General features: G+C 42.4%; 1 protein-coding gene across 3 annotated transcripts in view; it reads right to left on the reverse strand.

Annotated features, from left to right (window-relative positions):
- The window catches only part of LOC5579127 (nephrin), a 655,956-nt gene that overhangs the window by 54,541 nt on the left and 580,904 nt on the right, over positions 1-20,511 (reverse strand). For all 3 annotated transcript variants that reach the window (XM_021849148.1, XM_021849147.1, XM_021849146.1), the window contains exons 11-15: positions 19,360-19,513; positions 18,611-18,748; positions 4,495-4,659; positions 2,932-3,075; positions 2,321-2,455 (exon numbers count right to left, since the gene is read on the reverse strand). In XM_021849148.1, the coding sequence (XP_021704840.1) occupies positions 2,321-2,455; positions 2,932-3,075; positions 4,495-4,659; positions 18,611-18,748; positions 19,360-19,513 (736 nt within the window). The remainder of the gene's footprint in view (positions 1-2,320; positions 2,456-2,931; positions 3,076-4,494; positions 4,660-18,610; positions 18,749-19,359; positions 19,514-20,511) is intronic.

Genomic DNA, 20,511 nt, shown 5'->3' on the forward strand with positions numbered 1-20,511 from the left:
CTTCTCTGGAAGCTTTTCCAAGCTTCTCTGGAAGCTTTTCCAAGCTTCTCTGGAAGCTTTTCCAAGCTTCTCTGGAAGCTTTTCCAAGCTTCTCTGGAAGCTTTTCCAAGCTTCTCTGGAAGCTTTTCCAAGCTTCTCTGGAAGCTTTTCCAAGCTTCTCTGGAAGCTTTTCCAAGCTTCTCTGGAAGCTTTTCCAAGCTTCTCTGGAAGCTTTTCCAAGCTTCTCTGGAAGCTTTTCCAAGCTTCTCTGGAAGCTTTTCCAAGCTTCTCTGGAAGCTTTTCCAAGCTTCTCTGGAAGCTTTTCCAAGCTTCTCTGGAAGCTTTTCCAAGCTTCTCTGGAAGCTTTTCCAAGCTTCTCTGGAAGCTTTTCCAAGCTTCTCTGGAAGCTTTTCCAAGCTTCTCTGGAAGCTTTTCCAAGCTTCTCTGGAAGCTTTTCCAAGCTTCTCTGGAAGCTTTTCCAAGCTTCTCTGGAAGCTTTTCCAAGCTTCTCTGGAAGCTTTTCCAAGCTTCTCTGGAAGCTTTTCCAAGCTTCTCTGGAAGCTTTTCCAAGCTTCTCTGGAAGCTTTTCCAAGCTTCTCTGGAAGCTTTTCCAAGCTTCTCTGGAAGCTTTTCCAAGCTTCTCTGGAAGCTTTTCCAAGCTTCTCTGGAAGCTTTTCCAAGCTTCTCTGGAAGCTTTCCTTCCTGGAAGCTTTCCAAGCTTCTCTGGAAGCTTTTCCAAGCTTCTCTGGAAGCTTTTCCAAGCTCCTTTTGAAGCTTTTCCAAAGTTCTGTTGAAGCTTTCCCAAGCATATGTTGAAGATTTTCCAAGCTTTTGTTGAAGCTTTCTCAAGCTTCTCTTGAAGCTTTCCCAAGCTTCTGTTGAAACTTTATCTAATTTCTTTTGAAACTTTTCAAGCTTCTACTGAAGCTTAGTTACTGTAAAAATCCTTTGAAAACATATTATAGTTACTAGCTATACGTGCATGATTGATGCAACGAAAAATTTTCATCCATAAACGGTAGCAATAACGATTACTACGTTTCATAACAATTTGGTAAATCACCACGGTAACTGGCGATCATCACTCCGTTGGTTGATGTTGATGATTATGGCACTCGATGCCTCTTTTCAACTTTGTTACAACCACCCATCCGCAAGGCCTGTTCGGTTGGAAAGCCTGGGTGAGAGCAGTCAGTAAATAACCTCGTCAATTCTGCGGCTAAGTTCCATTTTGTAGCACCTACTTCCCCTACTTCGCACCCAGGACTAGCTCTGAAGCTGGTTAACGAAAGTATTTACTACCACCAGATAACAGCAAAAAAGTTGATGATTTATCGCTGAAAATTAGAGCCCCACTTCCGGTCGTAAATCAACGGATGAGGTTGTTTGTTGGCAGTCTGCTGTTGAAATTAGTTGCCGATTTCCGGCGCCAAGCAGTGCGGTTCGTCCGTACAAATACAGAGGCGATGGGGGAAAGGTTAACTTGGGGGGAGGGAGGGATCGGGTGTTTGCCAACAAAGCACGACAACAACAACCGTGCTTCATCACTCCCACACGGTGTAATGTAATTTGAGGTGCTTCTAACCCATTGAATTTGGTTTGGTTGTCAAAGTAACTTTACCGTCGCTCATAGGAGTAACATCACCAATTCAAGGGCCGGAATTTTAAATATTATTTCATACTTTTATGAAGTGTTACAGCTAAGCTTGTATTGCAATACACTCTTACTTTTAAATTATTCATTCTAAAACTTGTTGCGTCAACTACTATTACGAATTCTCGACTTATGACCAAATAAATGGTCCAGTTACTCCTCAGTGGCGTCGCACCGGTTTGACTTGGTAGGTCTTCTTCTTTCTGGGGTTACGTCCCCACTGGGACAGAGCCTGCTTCTCAGCTTAGTGTTCTTATGAGCACTTCCACAGTTATTAACTGAGAGCTTACTATGCCAATGACCGACCATTTTTGCATGCGTATATCGTGTGGCAGGTACGATGACACTTTATGCCCTGGGAAGTCGAGAACATTTCCAACCCGAACAGATTCGAACCCACGACCCTCAGCTTGGTCTTGCTGAATAACTGCGCGTTTACCGCTACGGCTATCTGGGCCCCACAGGTACACGATGGATTACCATCCGTCTCCATCCGTCTCTCTGGGGTTAGATTTTGTTTAGATGTCTGCACCCACAATCTCACACAAGGGTGTACAGTAGGTTCTCCCAATGCGGTGTCATTTGGAGGGTTCCCCATTGAAGCACCTTCTCCGAAGCCCCACTGTACCCGCCAACGCAACGGAAAAGCACTGGTTTCCATAGAGAACATCTAGGCGGCATACTTACATTCGACCACGATTGTGATATTAATCATCGCCGAGCCCTGGGAGTTGACGGCCTCGCACGTGTAGATTCCAGCATCGTTCCGCGTCAGCTTGGTGATGTTGAGGATTGGTCCCTCGGAGACGATTCTTTGGACACCTGTAACGGGATACGAAAACAATGAGCAACAGATCCAGCAGACCGGAGAGGGTGGGGGGAGGGGCGGGAAAGTGAATTAATCGAGAGTGATTAGACCCCCCTAATGGGGTTCCATTGTTCATTGCGGCTCCTGGCGTAAGGCTTAGCTCGGGATACAATAGGTCGCGCAAAATGGCACAAACAACATCATACCACACATATGGCGACCGTGGCAAAATATTTTTGCAATTATAAGGTAATGAAAATGTTCAATGGAAAATTAAAAACTGAGATGCATCGAAACTAAACCTCGAATTCTCTTGAGAACCGGACAACCGTTTGTGCTGAAAATTTAACTCACTAATCATGCCCAGCGAATATCTGCTTTTATTATGGACCAGTTTTCAATATTCTATGGAGCAATTTCAATTCTTTACTGATGCTTTAAATAGGCTGACGGCGAGCGCGTAGGTTGGCCGACATCACCGAATACTTACCGGGCGTTTGAATCGGAAGACCTTCCTTGGTCCAGGTGTATGCAATCGACATAGGATTACCGTTGGCCACCATGCCAACCGTAAGTGATTCGCCTTCGAAGCCGACGACCGTCGACGAGGGTGGTGGCGAAAATTTCGGCGGATCTGCACAACGAAACAGGGAGAAGCGAAAAGGCGGTAAAATGATGAGCGGAATTAGGCGCTTTTGATTGATGGCTTTCCAGGAGGCGCAAGTTTCCTGAATATGCTTCCACTTCCACCGGGCGAGGCATTTCGATGGGATGGCTGTTGCTTTGGCTGCGCAGGATCAAGCCTTTGTCTATCAGCACGAGTGAGTTGTTGATGTATTATTGATGGGCTCTGGCATTCGATCGGGTTCAAGCCAATCCATTACCAGCGAATTCAATGAACTTTTGTTTACGTGTTTTGGTCGAAATCCATTCGGGATAAGCGATACCGAGAACATCAAAAACAACTGATTCCTCGAGTAGTTTGATGTACTGGAAAATGTTGCTTCATCGTGCAACCAAACTAGTGGAAAAGGATTATTACTTCAGATAGCAAATTTTGGTTATTTGCAATGTACACTTTATTCCTTTACACAAATTGAAGAGAAATTTACGCAAAAGTTACATGTTTTTTTGGGTGAAACTCACGATTTCCAATTAAGTAGACAGCGCGTTTAACTACTACGCCACAAGAGGACCCATGAATACATAATGTATTTGAAATCAATAGAAACTAATTGAAACCATTGTGGACTCATTAGGAAGCACTTGGATCCTTTTTGGATATTTTTGAGGACTGTAACAGTTAAACTATTGAGAGTTAACAAAAGGTTTAGAAGAAGGCTATATTGACCTAGCATCGAAAATGGGAATGATAAGGGAAAGAAACGGAAGAAAAGTAAAGTAAATAAAAAGAATTGAAACGATAACAAAAGAAACGAAAGGAATGAAATATGAAAATAAGGGAAAGTAAATGAAAGGAATGAAAAATAAGGAGTCAAATAATAAAAAAAAAACAAGGTAAGCAAATTGTATGTTGAATTGGTCCCAAAGGAATCATTGATATAATGAGAGATATTGATATTAGGTGCTTCGAAATATGGAGAGCCAACTGTGTAGACGATATCCAATGTTGAAAGGTTGTTTCTGAAAGCCTTCTACGGTTGCTTTCATCACTTAACATGATGTAATCTATAAATCCTTCTGATTTGACATTTTATGAACCTCTTCAGAAACCCATCAAACTGTTTCCACCGAAAAGTCTCCCTAGATTAGACCTGCCGTAATCCGTCGAAAAACCGATTAGCGATCCATCAAATCAGTATTGTCGGCTGTAATTGAAATGAAACCCCGACCCGAACCATCCCCATATACACTCGCGGGAAGCTGCGCATTTCAGGAAACTCCAGCATCCAAATCCGGGCTCAGCAACTATTCGCTCTGGAAGGTACCATTCCTCCGGCCCTTGCACTTATGTGCACACATATATGTCGGGCCGGTGAATAGTTAAGTAAACTAGATAGAAAAGGGCACTCCGCGTGGGAGAATGACGTACATAGTACTTGCAAATTGACTGCCTCGTGTACGCTGCGCTGTAATGCTTCGTTCGTGCTCTGACACGTATAGACGTTTCCGTTCATGTCCTGGGTGATGTTTACCTTCAGCTCCAACGACGATACCGTGCCACCCCAGAGGCCCGCTTTGGACGAGTTATTTATACCTAGAACGGGAGAACGAGGTGGGGGAGAAAAGCGAAGGAAAAATCGGTTAGGACGATCGGGTTTGGCAGCGGCTTTTACACCACTGACTGCTTGCGATATGCCACGACGAAGCTGTAACAAATACCCGAAAACCATTTACCCGAAGACGAATACCCGAACGTCATTTACCTGATAGTAACACTTACCCGAATGCGATATAATCCGAATGGGTAAAACAAGGTCGCCAGTAAATCTAGAAACAATCAGTGATGATGATCAGAGTTAAGGTGTATGATCCGATAATCAGAAGTCTATTATCAGAAATCTAAATTCATTCCTCGTCGTGCGCTCTATCGAGACGGTCGCCTTTATTCCGTGCTCTGAACCATTCGTTTTTTCGGTAGAGTTTTTCTCCAAGTGGAGTTTTTTTATCATTCGCTAATCCTACCAGTGAACGAAACGGTAATCGCGCAACACGTGGAAGCAGCTAGTCCTGGCTTAGTCCTACGGCTAGACTGTGCGTCGAAGCATCACCAAAGGGCAAACCGGGGGTCCCTCCTCCCCGTCATCTACCATCGTGCCCATCGCAAACATCAACGCGCTTTCATCGTTGTACCCAGCTCCAGCAGATCGAACGAGCCAAGGTCAGAAAACGCCGCCTGTTTGACTACCTACAGTAAGCAGATAACAAGCTGTAGCACGCTGTGGTTAGGTAAATTGTTCATATTTTCTTGGTTGCATTGTTTGCCGTCGGTCGGACAATTTCATCTACGTTGACTTACACAGTGGTCTCGAAGTGTTTTCTCCCTTGACTAAAATAGAATTTTTTTTTTGCTGAATTATTTTTTTTTTTTGTATTATTAATTTGATTTTTTTTTGTGTTGCATTAATATTGATTAACTCACACAGCAGTGCAAAATCAATCAAATCATTTTTTTTTTTTTGGTTATTATTGCTATTGTTATTTTTCTCGAAGCGTGAACCAACGCTACTTTCTGTGAGCTAAATTAAAAAAAGCCCACTTGTAAATATTAGTTAGGTTTTTGATTTTTCCCTTGTGTTAATATTACAACACAATGGATCCAAATGATGAAGGCGGGGGCAATTCGCAATTTCTAATATCCTCCGAAGACGAGTCAAACAATAATTTTGTTGAAAATGTCTCCCCTATGGAGACCGGCGTATTAGAAACAGGGTCTTCTCCCCTACAAGGAGCGCCTGAATTACAAACTCCAGTGAGGTTGCCTGAAATCGAACAGTCCATTACCCATCTTTCTGAGGATGAATCTATTGAATCACCATCGTACGAAACATTGGTCAGTCCACAAGTACCAATGGAAACATCCTCTTCGAATTCTTCCTCTGCACATCAACGGCAAGCGCTCCCCTCCACCTTTGGTAAAGCGAACCCCCGCCAGAAAGCTTACCCGCCCGGATCTAAGGGTCCCTTTCTGGTTTTTTTCCGGCCCAAAGGTAAACCGTTAAACAAATTGCAAATCGAAAAAGATTTGGCAAAGTCGTTTCGGGGCATCGAGTCTGTAGATGCACCCAGCCGTGACAAGCTCCGAATCACTGTCAGTGATCGTGAACAGGCAAATAGAATTGCTTCCTACGAGCTCTTCTCGATGGAGTACAGAGTATACATACCAAGTCGAGACATTGAGATCGCAGGGGTTGTCACCGAACCGTATTTGAGTTGCACTGACATCAAAGCTGGTGCTGGAGGGTTTAAAAACCGTGATGTTCCCCCAGTCACTATCCTTGATGTCAGACAAATGAAGAAGGTGGCTCCTGATGGCACAAAACAGCCCTCAAATTCGTTTTGCGTCACATTCTCTGGATCGGCGCTTCCGGACTACTTGGTGATCGGGAAACTTCGGTTACCCGTTCGCCTCTATAAACCTACGGTCATGCACTGTGATAAGTGCCAACAGATTGGTCATACCACACCTTTCTGTTGTAACAAACCACGATGCGCTAAATGCGGTGAGCAACATGTTGAGGGTGCCTGCAGTACAGAACCTAAGTGTACATGCTGTGGTCAAGCTCCACATGAGCTCACCACATGTCCTAGGTATATAGAGAGGGAGAAACATCAAATTCGATCTCTACAGCAACGATCGAAGCGTTCTTACGCAGAAATGCTGAAGAAGATCGCCCCAGCTGTTGCTCCGCCAGCCCAACCAATAGCTAGCAACAATATCTTCACCTCCCTAGCTGACGATGAGCAAGGTTCTGACTCTGAGGAGGGTGAAGAGTATACTATTGTGCAAACAGGATCAAAGAGAAAGCGAGCTGTTGCTAGACAGCTGCGACATCGTCAGCAAAATTCTCAAAACGCACAGCAGGAACTCCGACCCTCCCTGAAAAAGTCAAGAAGTTTCGAAAAAGCTATCAAAGCAAATCCACCAGGTTTCAGACTTGTCCCTGGAGATTTTCCGTCACTTCCGGGATCATCTAAAACCCCAGATATCCCAGTTTTTCGCCCAGAAAGCCAACACGCAAATATTCCTTCGGCTCGACAGGAAAGTGTCGAAACTTCCGACAAACTAACACTTTCTGGGATTGTGGAAATCATCTTCAAAATATTGGAAGTTTCTCCCGCAACAAGAAACCTCATTAACATGGCTCTTCCTTTCGTGAAACCTCTTCTGAAACGTCTGTTTTCACAATGGCCGATTCTTGATTCGTTCATATCTCTCGATGGATAATTCAACCAACGAGGTCGGGGATATGATCGTAATCCTACAGTGGAATTGTAGAAGCATTCTTAAAAATATTGATGCGTTTAAATTTTTAGTCCACAGCACGCGCTGTGACATATTTGCCCTTAGTGAAACATGGCTCACTTCTGATAAAGATATTTCTTTCCACGATTTTAACATTATCCGTCAGGATCGAGGGGACGGTTATGGAGGGGTGTTATTGGGGATCAGAAAACTCCACTCCTTTTATAGAGTTGACTTCCCCCCGATGACTGGCACCGAAGTAGTCGCATTGCAGGTCACGATACGAGGCAAAAGCTTTAGCATAGCAAGTGTGTACCTGCCGCCGAGCGCCAGGGTATCTCGCAGGGACCTTGCAGCCATCTGCTGCGCTATGCCGGCTCCACGGATAGTCGTTGGCGATTTTAATTCGCACGGTACAGCCTGGGGGTCAATGTATGACGATAACCGTTCGTCCTTGATATACGACTTGTGCGACGACTTCAACTTGACAATTTTAAACACTGGGGAAGCAACACGAGTAAGACCTCCAGCTCCACCTAGCATGTTAGACCTCTCAATCTGTTCGAATTCGCTATCATTGGATTGCACGTGGAAAGTGATTCAAGATCCCCATGGTAGTGATCACCTGCCTATCAAAATTTCTATCACCAATGATTCGTGTCAGGCCCGCCAGATCGACTTAGCGTATGACCTCACGAAACATATTGACTGGGGAAAGTACGCTGAGTTAATCATCGATGGCGTGCATTCGGTCGAGTTACTTCCTCCGTTGGAAGAGTATCAGTTCCTATCCGAATTAATCGTCAACAGTGCTCTTCAAGCACAGCGTCGACCAATACCGGGATCGAAAGTTCGACGTCGGCCACCCACCCCGTGGTGGGATGAGGAGTGCACCGCAGTATATCGGGAAAAATCCGCCGCGTTTAAAGAATACCGGAAACGCGGTTCTCGGGAAAACTACGAGCGCTATACCTCTCTTGAACGCAAGTTTGGTAGCCTTGTCAAAGCGAAGAAACGAGGATATTGGCGAAATTTCGTAAACGGTCTTTCGAGGGAAACGTCGATGACAGCATTATGGTCCGCCGGGAGAAGAATGCGCAACGCGTCGTCGGTAAATGAAGATAAAGAACACTCTTCTCGGTGGATCTTCCAGTTCGCTAAGAAAGTGTGTCCTGACTCCGTTCCCGTGTACAGGACGGTTCGCGCTTGTTTGCCAGAGAGAAACGAAGTTGATAGACCCTTTTCGATGCTTGAGTTCTCACTTGCTCTCCTTTCATGTAACAACTCCGCCCCAGGAATGGATAGGATTAAGTTCAACTTGCTCAAAAACCTCCCAGACGTCGCGAAGAGGCGCTTGTTGGACTTATACAATCAGTTTCTTGAAGGCAACATTGTTCCGGATGATTGGAGACAAGTGAGAGTAATTGCCATCCAAAAGCCCGGAAAACCCGCGTCGGATTACAACTCGTACCGCCCTATCGCGATGCTGCAGTGCTTACGCAAGCTGTTAGAGAAGATGATTCTTTATCGGCTTGACAAATGGGTTGAAGTGAACGGCTTTCTCTCAGATACGCAATTTGGTTTCCGCAGAGGCAAAGGAACGAACGACTGTCTTGCGTTACTTTCAACAGAAATCCAACTAGCCTATGCTCAAAAGGAGCAAATGGGCTCAGTATTTTTGGACATTAAGGGGGCTTTTGATTCAGTATGCATAGATGTCCTTTCAGACAAACTTCAAGATTGTGGACTTTCATTATTGTTAAACAACTACTTGTATAATTTGTTGTCTGAGAAACGTATGAGCTTTTCTCACGGTACCTCAACAACTTCACGAATAAGTTACATGGGTCTCCCCCAGGGCTCATGTTTAAGTCCCCTTCTTTACAATTTCTATGTCAGAGACATTGATGATTGTCTCGTGGAAAATTGCTCGCTAAGACAGCTTGCGGATGATGCCGTTGTTTCTGTAACAGGACCAGGGGCGGATGATTTGCAAAGACCACTGCAAGATACTCTAGACAATTTGTCTACTTGGGCCTTGAAGCTGGGTATCGAATTCTCTCCGGAGAAAACTGAGTTGGTTGTCTTTTCTAAGAAGCGTGATCCTGCAAAGGTAGAGCTTCAACTCATGGGTAAGGAGCTTGCTCAGGGTATTTCACACATGTATCTAGGGGTCTGGTTCGACTCTAAATGCACCTGGGGAAAGCACATCAAATATTTGTATCAGAAATGCCAGCAACGAATCAACTTCATGCGTACCCTCACTGGAACATGGTGGGGAGCCCACCCGGAAGATCTGATAAAGCTATATCGAACAACGATTCTGTCGGTTCTCGAATACGGTAGCTTTTGTTTTCAATCCGCCGCGAAAACACACATCCTGAAGCTGGAGCGTATCCAGTATCGTTGTCTTCGGATCGCGCTAGGATGCATGTCATCAACTCATACGATGAGTTTAGAAGTTTTAGCAGGAGTACTGCCTTTATCAGATCGTTTCGCGGAATTATCGCTACGCTACCTCATCCGATGTGAGGTGTTAAATCCATTGGTGATTGGAAATTTTGAAAAGCTAATCGAACGAAATCCTCAAACAAAATTTATGACACTGTACTACTGGTACATGAGTCTGGAGGTTAACCCTTCATTGAATGCTCCAAATCGTAGTTGCTTCCCAGACTTCTCCAGTTCTACTGTAGGTTTTGATCTGTCCATGAAGCAAGAAATCCATGGAATTCCAGATCATCTCCGAAAGGAGTATATTCCACTAATTTTTGCAAACAAGTTCGGTCATGTCAGCAGCGACAGAACGTTTTACACTGATGGGTCAAAAACAAATGATTCCACTGGATTTGGTGTTTATAACGAATTTCATAGTGCCGCCCATAAACTTCAAAACCCATGCTCAGTATACGTCGCTGAATTAGCGGCTATACATTATGCATTAGAGCGAATTGCCTCTCTTCCCTCTGATCGATTTTTCATTTTTACGGATAGCCTCAGCTCCATTGAGGCTATACGTTCAATGAGGCCGTTAAAGCACTCCTCGTATTTCCTTCGCGAAATACGATCTTCATTGAGTGCTTTATCGAATCACACCATCACCTTGGTATGGGTCCCTTCACATTGTTCGATACCGGGCAATGAGAAAGCAGACTCACTCGCCAAGGTGGGCGCTATGGAAGGCGATATTTATGATCGTCAAATCGCCTTCAATGAATTTTTTGCAATTGCTCGTCAGCAAACCCTGCTCAGTTGGCAACAGAAATGGGACAATGGTGACTTGGGTAGGTGGTTGCATTCCATTCTCCCTCGGGTGTCCAGGAAGCCGTGGTATAAAGGGTTGGACATGAGTCGAGACTTTATCAAGGTAATGTGTCGGCTGATGTCCAACCACTACTCTTTGGGATCGCATCTCTATCGAATAGGGCTCTCAGACAGTAACCGTTGCGGTTGTGGTGCAGGATACAGAGACATCAACCACGTGGTGTGGTACTGTTCCGAATACGGCATTGCCAGATCCGATTTATGTGAATCCCTCAGGGCCCGAGGGAAACCAGATAAGGAAGACATTAGAGATGTTCTGGGTAGGCTGGATTTCGATTACATGATGCTTATTTACAAATTTTTGAAGCAAAATGATGTCATTGTTTGATTTCCCATTCTCGCTGTCCACATAGTTCCCTTTCTGGTTTCGTTTGTCCACCTTGTCCCCTCGAAATACGTTTGTTTGTACCGTTACAGGTTGTCGTCATGTCCACTCTACGGTTGACCTGCAGCAACAACGATACTCACTACCACGCTGAACGTCAACATGTAAACCTTAACCCTATCCTCTCCTTCATTTTTTTGTTATCCTTAACCTCGGCCAAACCGCGAGTTTTACGGTTCCCCAAAACTAATATAGATTATTAAGAAGCAATTATGAATTTGTAAAAAAAAATCAATTGAATTCGGCTCCGTTATGCCTAGTGGCGCTTGAGCCTGTTAAATAAACGTTAAAGTAAAAATAAAAAAGAAATCTAAATTGAAGTTTTATTTTCTGGATCTCGATATGACGTGCGAGTAAATGCTCTTTTAAACTTATGCACTGCAAACAAAAAATAATAAATGTTCCAATGGTATGTCTGTAAGTGACGTTTCACATAAATGTGGTACAAAGATATTTTGGCATAAATTTTAGGTGAAACATGTCGGAAACCAAGCCAGGCTGTCACAATGCACGATTTGTACCCCTATTCACGATTTTGAAGGCACTAATATGCAGAAATAATAAACGAACAAAGTCGATTTTAAACTTTCTGTTAGTTCACAAATCTAAGTAAAAATTGCCCAGTCGTTAGATGTTTCTTTCGCAAAGTGTACAATATTGAGTTTTGATCCCAAGCGGATGCATCTAAAAGAACAGTACCGTGTTGGCTCCAATTGCCCAAACGCTTCGAATCATGAATACTTTGATATATCCAAAAATGATTAATGTCTAGGCTCTTAAAAAATAAGACACACAAAAATGATCACCAAAAATGCATTTTAAATCGGATACTTCTCCAATTTTCAGGAATTAAACAACTCTATATAGCAGCTACGTTTTGGCTTAATTTGTTTATTGATTTTCCTCCCTCAAGCTGAATGCTCGTACATTTTTCTTAACACTGCTCATGAAATCTTGGGCGAAGCTTTGCTCATCTTTCTTACACAATTTCTCCCAGTTTTTCTTCAAAGTTTCATCGGTTTTGAATGTTTTTCTACTTTAATTCAACTTCTTCTTCATTGTCGCCCAAAACTTTTCGATCGGACGAATTTTTGGTGGTTGTCCTTCGGGACCATATTAACGCCCTTCGCTTCATACCAATCCCTTACAGACTTGGCGTAATGGCACGGATCTCGGCCAGAACAGCTTGAGACCACGGTGAGAGCGGAGGAAGGGCAGCAAGCGCTTCTGCAAGCATTCCTCTCGATAAATCTGCCCGTTTATGGTGTCGGTTGTAACGAACGGCTTGCTGTACCGACCGCCCTGCCACAACAGGTACTTCTTCGCGAATTTGTCCGTGTTTCTCTTCCGAAGCTTTTCCGGAACCTCCATGCGGGACGTACCGACTAAAATCTCGAGGCCGGGGATTTGTTTGGTGTCCGCTTCGATGTATGTCTCGTCGTTCATGACGAGACAGCCTAGCTTGACCAGCAATTCACGGTACAGGTTCCGCGCACGCAATTTGGCCATCGTGTTTTGCTTGTTAGCTCGATTTGGCGCATTTTTGTGATTAAAAGAATAGCATGTTTAGCATAACAACTAAAAATGTTATAAAGTGACTACATATCACGTCTCCAAAGGAAAAGCATATGGCATTGAGAAAGCATAATTCCTTTTTGACATGCAAGCCTTTTATAAGGGTGAATATCTGATAAAATGCCAATATGCCAATTTTTATATGAGAAAGGTAGTCAAAAAGCATAAGACTGTAGATTGAGAAATGTTACGATTCATTTATATTTTTCAGAAGCCCCATTCAAAATTCAAGAGATTGAAAATGGGCATCATTTGCGTTACTTTATTAATACAAAGGAGCCCGTCATTCGTTTTGGCAAACATGATGATGTTGTACATCGCATTAAAAAAAAAAAACTTATTCCTCATGGTCAATAACAATTCGAAAAAGTATCACTCGATGCGCTTACATACAGAAAGTAAATTTTCAGATTTTCTTTCTCAATCCAGGGTTATCAGAACGACTAGTTTTTAATTATCAACATAACAGAAAGTATGCTGATATTTGTTCAACCGTGAAAAACTAACTGATTTTCATTGCGGTAACATGGAAGGCAATGCTACATTCTAACACCACGGAAAGTGAACTACACACGCAAAAACATCAATTAGCATTATGCTTCACTTCTAATCATTACTTTCTTAATACATTTAGCAAATTTCATATAATTTAGGCATTTGATTAAAGAGGTTGCTAAAGTGTGGTTGTTGAAGGTTACAGATGATGCTGTTGTTTCCTTAACAGGGTCAAGGGCAAATGAACTGCAAAGGTCACTTCAAGATACTCTAGACAAATTGTCTACTTGGGCCTTAAAGCTGGGTATCGAATTTTTCCCGGAGAGTTGAGTCGGCTTTTCTAGGAAGCTTTTTCCGGCACAGCTGGGGCTTCAAATTATGGGTAAGAAACTAACTCAAGGTCTTTCACATTTATACTAGAGGGCTGGTTCGAACCCAAATGTACTTATGGAAAGCACCTTAGATGCCAGTATCAGAAATGCCAATAAAGAGTCAAGCATAAGCATACGCATATATGACCGCACAATGCGTAGTTGTTACTCAGTGATTGACCAGAACAATCGAAGTTGCACAAAGATTTAATGAATGCGGTTTGGGATTAACTTACCATTTTCAATATGCACAAATCGAGAGCTCAACAATTAAAACTCAATAACGGCGCCGGCCACGTCCTTACGGTCATTGGACAGGGGAAGGAATGTTAGTTAGCAAGAGGTGTAACTAGAGACCGAAAACACCTCTGCATCTCCACAGTTGACATGGAGAGGATATTGGGTTAGCGGGATAAGGTAGAGATCTGAGAGTCACAAATGTTTGGTAATGCAATCTATGATATAATCACCCCTAACCGGGTTCGCGATATAATTCGATAATCGCATTGTATGCCGCACAAGTGTTTGCGAGAGCAAGCGACGCGATCAATAGATCAAACACTACTAACGGTACGCGAGGCTTTTTCATTTCACTACGCGAATGACGCGCGTGTTTGGTCTGGCCCTCATCACCCACCTCCGCAGGAGCAAGCGACAAGGTTGAAGGATCAAACACTACTCGTCAACAAAGAATCAACTTCACGCGTACACTAACCGGAACATGGTAGGAAACTAACTCGGACGATCTAGTAATGCTATTCCGTACAACAGTAGTAGTATTATTCTGAAACTTGAGCGTATCCAGCAGCCTTGGAAACGAGATAGGCTGCATGAACTCGACTCATACAACGAGTTTGAAGGTATTAGCAGGAGTTCTTCCTTCATCAGATCGTTTCGCAGAATTGTCGCTCCGGTACCTCATTCGCTGTGAGGTAGTGAACCCATTGGTATTTGAAAATTTTGAAAAGCTAATCGAACGAAATCCTTATACAAAGTTCATTACCATGTACAACTGGTAAATGAGCCTGGAATTAGTGGCTGTACAATACGCATTAGATCCAATTGCCTCTTTTCTCTCTGACCAATATTTCATTTTTACGGATTGCCTCAGCTAGACGTTCAATGAGACCGGTAAAGCACTCTTCGTATCTCCTCCGTGAGATACAATCTTCATTGAGTGCTTTGTCGAAACAAAGCATCACCTTGGGTCTCCTCGTATTGCTTTATTCCGGGCAATCAGAAAGTGGACGCACTCGCCAAGGTAAGCATTTCAATCGCATTGAGCTCTCCGATAGTAATAGATGTGATTGTAGAGCAGGCTATCAAGACATCAATCATGCTGCCCCAAATACGGAATTACAAGATCAAATCATTGTACATCCCTCAGGGCCAGAGAAAAAAAACAGAAAAGGATGACATTTGAGATGTTTTGTGTAGGCTAGACTTTGGCTACATGTTCTTTGTTTACGAGTTTTTAAAGCAAATCGACGTCTTCGTTTGTTTATTTGTTTTGTGGTTCCATAAGTCTGCTGGTATACCCCCTCTCATTTATTGGTTGTCCACTTTGTTCCCCTCGAACAACATTAGTTTGTACCGTTACATGTTGTCGACATGTCCCCAATACGTTGACCAGCAGCAACGACGCAATAATAGTATGCTGCTGATGAATATTAACGGGCTTACATCCCCTCCAAGAATGATTGTAACCCCTAACCTCGACCACATCACGAGTTTAACGTTTTCTCAAAACTAACATAGTTCCATGAGAAGCAAAAATTATTTTATTAATTAAATCAATAGAATTCGGCTCCGTCATGCCTAAAAGCACTTGAGCCTGTTGAATGAATGACAAAGTAAAAAAAAATTAGTGGTATTAATGATTTGTTTCAACCAGGAAAGGAATCTACAGTACCGTAAAATCGGGTGAAATTGATCAGACGGGTGAAATTGATCATCGTATCACACAATTGTATTTATTCGTAATGGAGCACAAATATCAATGTAAGCAGCAGTAAGTGAACTTTGTTTGTCGTTACTATTGTCGAATTGTGTGTTGTGAAGCTTTTTGCGTTAAAGAATGTTTATTACTATGAAAATTATATAAAATTTCAAAATCATGGACGGTGAAGTATTGACAAACACCTATGAACTTCTATTTTTAAGCAAGGATTTGAACATGGTATAAACCTGAAAGTTTGTGAGGATGCTTGAGATATATCCCCAAACCAGATTTCATCACCAAAACTCGTACCAATTAGTTCATATGGTTGAAATAATTGAATTTCTGTTAGATATCATTGAATTCCATAGTAAATTACATACATTTAGGCGTTTTCCGCGTAATTCTTGAAATTTAACTATTCGTTATTTATATAAATATTGCATTGTTAAGAATTTGACAAGCATATTCGGATTCAGGAAGCTCAAATTTATCATGTAGAGTTGTTTTGAAAACTAGTAATAATGGCATTGACAAGTGATCAATTTCACCCCGAAATGAGATCCCCTGATTTTTTATTTTAGATATATTTGTTAACACTAAAATGACATTTGTTAGAAAATTTCTGTACATAAGTCTATGAGGCTCACCTTCGTACTTGTTTTCCTGCATTTAGTTGTTTGGAATTGTTAACCTTATAGAAAACAGACTAGAATAAACGTGAAAAATGATCAATTTCACCCGAAATTACGGTATAAATTTCCCGATGAAACCAAACTTTATCCATGCAAATGGTCACTTTGTAGTAATAATGTGGAGTCCAACCTATAAAATTCAATAAAACGACATGGAAAACGTAAAATTGTAATTTAAAAGTACGAATTGAATCGTTTCAAAATGGAACTTCGGATAATAAACTGTTTTGAGTGTAATAGTTATATAGGATTGCATGAAAATTAAAAATTGTATCGGTTTTTGAAAACTATATTATGGATCAATGTTCATTAGAGTGGTTCAAAAAATCGTTTTTGCTCCACACCGCTCATTCGATTCTAGATCAAATTCTGAGTGTCCTCTCAAAGTTTGATCTCATTTGGATGAAAACTGAGACTGCACAAGCCCTTCAAAGTTTATATGGGAATTAGTATGAGAAAAGCAACCAATTCATTCAATCGGTCATAGAACTACGTTGATACTGTGAGGTACAATAAGCAGCTACAACTTTGCCGAAGACCGTTTTTAAATCGGACGCTCCTGTAATTAGTTATTGATTTTTGAATGAAATGTAAAACTTTGGGTATAATTATTGGGCTGTTCTGCAGGCATTACTGGATGTATGCTGTAAAACATAGTAGCCATGATTTGTGCGTGCTATCTTTCGCGCCAGGTGGAGCCACGGCATAAAAAATTAACAAGGCAGGCTCTTCACTGATGTAAACATCAAGTTTAATTGAAAACATGTGACGTCACTCCTATCGTACCATATACCTTTCGGACCACTAGATCAATTATTTTGAAAATTTGTTCGAGGTGGATAGGAATGACGTCGTCAAGTAGCTGTCAGTTTTCGGAATATATCACCTTCTTAAATATAGTACACCGTGGGTGGAGCAATGTTGCCTGTTCAGAAGTTAAATGAGCAGTGCTGAAGAATTTGTGACTGTGGATATAAATCAATAACTAATTACTGAGGCGTCTGATTTGAAAACGGTCTTCGGCAAAGTTGTAGCTGATAAATGTATCTCACAGTATCAACGTAGTTTAGGATTTGTGCGCAAAATCAAGAGATTTTCAACTCAATGTATCTGTATTGCATGATTTGGCGAAAGTTAACAATGTGTCACATATTACTGCAAAAAATAGCAGTGTTAGAGCTGGAAACAAGGGTAAAATGGCCTTTTTATTGTACATTGAAGAGTAAAGTTACCTTATGCTTCTCCTAAAAGATTCACTTTTCGGTGGTAAATGCAATGCTTCACAACGCCTACTTTCTACTTGTAAATTTTGCGAAAATGAAGCTGGAATTAGATTATTTATACTGCTGTTACAAAAGAGGTATTATTATGGCAATGTAAAAACCATATTAAAATAAGATTGTCACCACTTATTTCTACTCAATGAATATACTAGTCATTTTCCTAAGAGTTCCTTAGTATTCCCTACGTCGTATATGATAACGATGTATCTAGCTAGCTAATAGTAAGAGTGGCTACGGTTCATTCTGGTTAGCAAAAGGCAAACTGAACGTCACCAATAGTATTAATGTCCACTTCGAATAGATTAATTATTTGAAATGGGCATCAATTCTATTAATGACGCAGAATGTCCGTTGGATCACATCCGACATATTATTGCGTCTATGCCATATGAATTATGACGCGGCTTTAAGCTAAAAATGCCAAAATGTGATACCACCACTACAGGTTACGCCTTTGGTCTTTCTATCTTTCTAATGGATTATGCCCTCCCATCGCGGCAAGGTCGCATAACCAAGGGGAGGGATATCTGTTTCATTTCCTTATGTATTTTAAAAGCTTCCGAGAGCGCAGTGTTTGAAGATCTTGACTGATTCACAGGTCTATACCATTAGGGTAAATGTTGCATTCGGGTAAACTTTTTTTTCGGGTATAAGCTGGGACAAATGTATTTCGGGTAAATGGTTTTCAGGTATTCGTTGTACAATCGCCACCATTCGGCTGTTGCTTGCTGCTGGGTGGGGTTTTCACTCCGGGGATAAAGTGCTCCAGACGTGTATTTGAACGAATTTACGCCGGATAGTGTATACCTAGAATAGGCTCTCTTTGCCTTTGGTGCATCTTGCAGGTTGATAGCGTTTCTCGGGCGGGGAAGCTCTCGAACGAAGCGACATGTGTCACACATTTTGCGGCGGCATCAATGTCAGTCCACGTTGACATCGTCGAGGAGCGCATTTTCTGGAGCTGTCGGGCACGATACACGCACTAATTCCCGTTATTCCCGAGGGATGGGCCGGAATAGCAATAGCTGCTGTAATGGAGTTCCGACTATCCGAGTCCGGATCCGGAGGAAAAACCCCATCCAACGGCAGTGTGTGTGTGGCATATATGGCAGCAGCATTTGGTGGCAGCGGATGTCGAATTCGATTATAACCCAGCTCGGCAGAGGAGGACTTACCTTGTACTGCGATGCCATCGCGCCACCAGGAAATTATCGCCGGCGGATTACTAGAGCTCGAGTCGCAGATCAGCGTTGCTTCGATGCCGGGCTTCAGCTCAGGCGGGTCGATCGTTATCTTCACCGTCTCCGGGGCAACTGCGGAATATGGTAATGGTTATAGGCATGTTGGTTTGGTCGTAGCGCACTATGGGACAGAATTGGTCAAATCTTCTAGCGCTCTGGGGATGCGTCCTAAACGTTTAAATAAGAGTTCGAAGTACATGTGTCTTCGGAATATATCAGAAACATTTCAATGAACATTTTTGCAGAAGAAAGTTTTGCTAGGATGTTCCTATCAAAAGATTAAACTTATCTAGATAAGTTTTGAGTTAGCTAGATGAAACTCAAAACCGTCAAAAGAAGCCTCTAATGCACCCAAGTTAATTTATCGAAGACATCGAACCTTAGGGCGCATCCTCAGAGCGCTTGAGGTTTTGGGCAGAGAATTTGTATAATCATATTCATTGGTTTTGGCCAACCAAAGTTGCTTTCTTCCCCACAGTGCACCGTAGCGGGAAAAGCGAAATTGTATGGGATTAAACTGCGGCGCGGTTGCTGCCATATTGCAGTAGATTTAACCTGATGGAACGATACCGCAAATTCGCGCACATCCGGAAATAGGCTCGGGATATTAGCGCGGAAAAATGGCGGCAATTGTGGTCAATCTTTAGATTGCTCTGCTGTGGGTAGATCCTAGTAGTACTTACAGTGAACGCTTAGGGTTTTCGTCTGGAACAGCGGAATTTCGGTGGCCGAATTGTGCGCTTCACAGCGGTAGCGTGCTTGATTGTCCGTCACGTTGGCTAGGATGGTGAGCTCAGCGGAAACGGATTTGTCGGCTGTTTTGATGACGGAGTTGACCTGTAACGGGGAAATGAGGAAGATAGTGTGGTTAGATAGGGTTTCAGGATTGGTACTAGCAAATTTGAAAATAATGACGTAGAAAACGTAAGAAGGTGATGAACAGATAAAGAAAATCAGACTTTTAGGATCAAAACGAACATGTGATTACCACCCATGATAACTAAAATGCCCTTAACTTTGATCGTAATGCTGTCTTCGGATTGTATGTGAGGCATAAAATTCCAAATCAAATAACATTCTGAGTAAAACAACTTCCGTCTAAAAGTTTGAGGAATTTCACAGTAGTTGGAATGGCTTTCTTATAGAAGCAGTAAAACTTCCTCCCAGAAGCTGGAACGCTTCCACTCAGAAGCTAGAAAAGTTTTCTTCCAGAAGCTGGAAAAGCTTCCTTCCAGAACCTGGAAAAGCTCTCCTTTGAAAGCTTGAAAGACTTCTTTCCTGAAGCTGTAAAAGCTTTCTTCCAAAAGCTATAAAAATATTCTTCCAGCACATGGAAGAACGTCCTTCCAGAATTTGCGAAAGCTCCTTCCCAGAAGGTGTGAAACAATCCTTCCAAATACTGGAAAAGATTCTTTCCAGAAGTTGGAAAAGCTTCCTCCAGGGAACTGTAAAAGCTTCCATTCTCCCAGAAGCCATTCCATTCCAGCTACAAAAACTTTCTTCCAGAAGCAGGAACAGTCCTCCAGAAATTGGAAATGCCTCCTTCCAAAAGCTGGGAAAGTTTTTTTTTCAGAAACTATAAAATCTTTCTTTAATAAGCTGGAAATGCTTTCTTCTAGAAGCTACAAAAGCTTCCTTCCAGAAGCTACAAAAGCGTCCTTCCAGAAGCTACAAAAGCGTCCTTCCTGAAGCTTCCATGGAAAGCTTGCTTACAGAAGCTGGAGAAGCTTTCTTCCAAAAGCTTGCTTTCAGAAGCTGGAAAAGCTTGCTTTCAGATCAGAAGCAAACAAAGCTTCCTTCAAGAAACTGAAAAAAAACCTTCCAGAAGCGACAAA

This window comes from Aedes aegypti, chromosome 3 (genome assembly GCF_002204515.2).
Source record: "Aedes aegypti strain LVP_AGWG chromosome 3, AaegL5.0 Primary Assembly, whole genome shotgun sequence".
In the NCBI taxonomy this organism is placed as follows: Eukaryota; Metazoa; Arthropoda; class Insecta; order Diptera; family Culicidae; genus Aedes; species Aedes aegypti.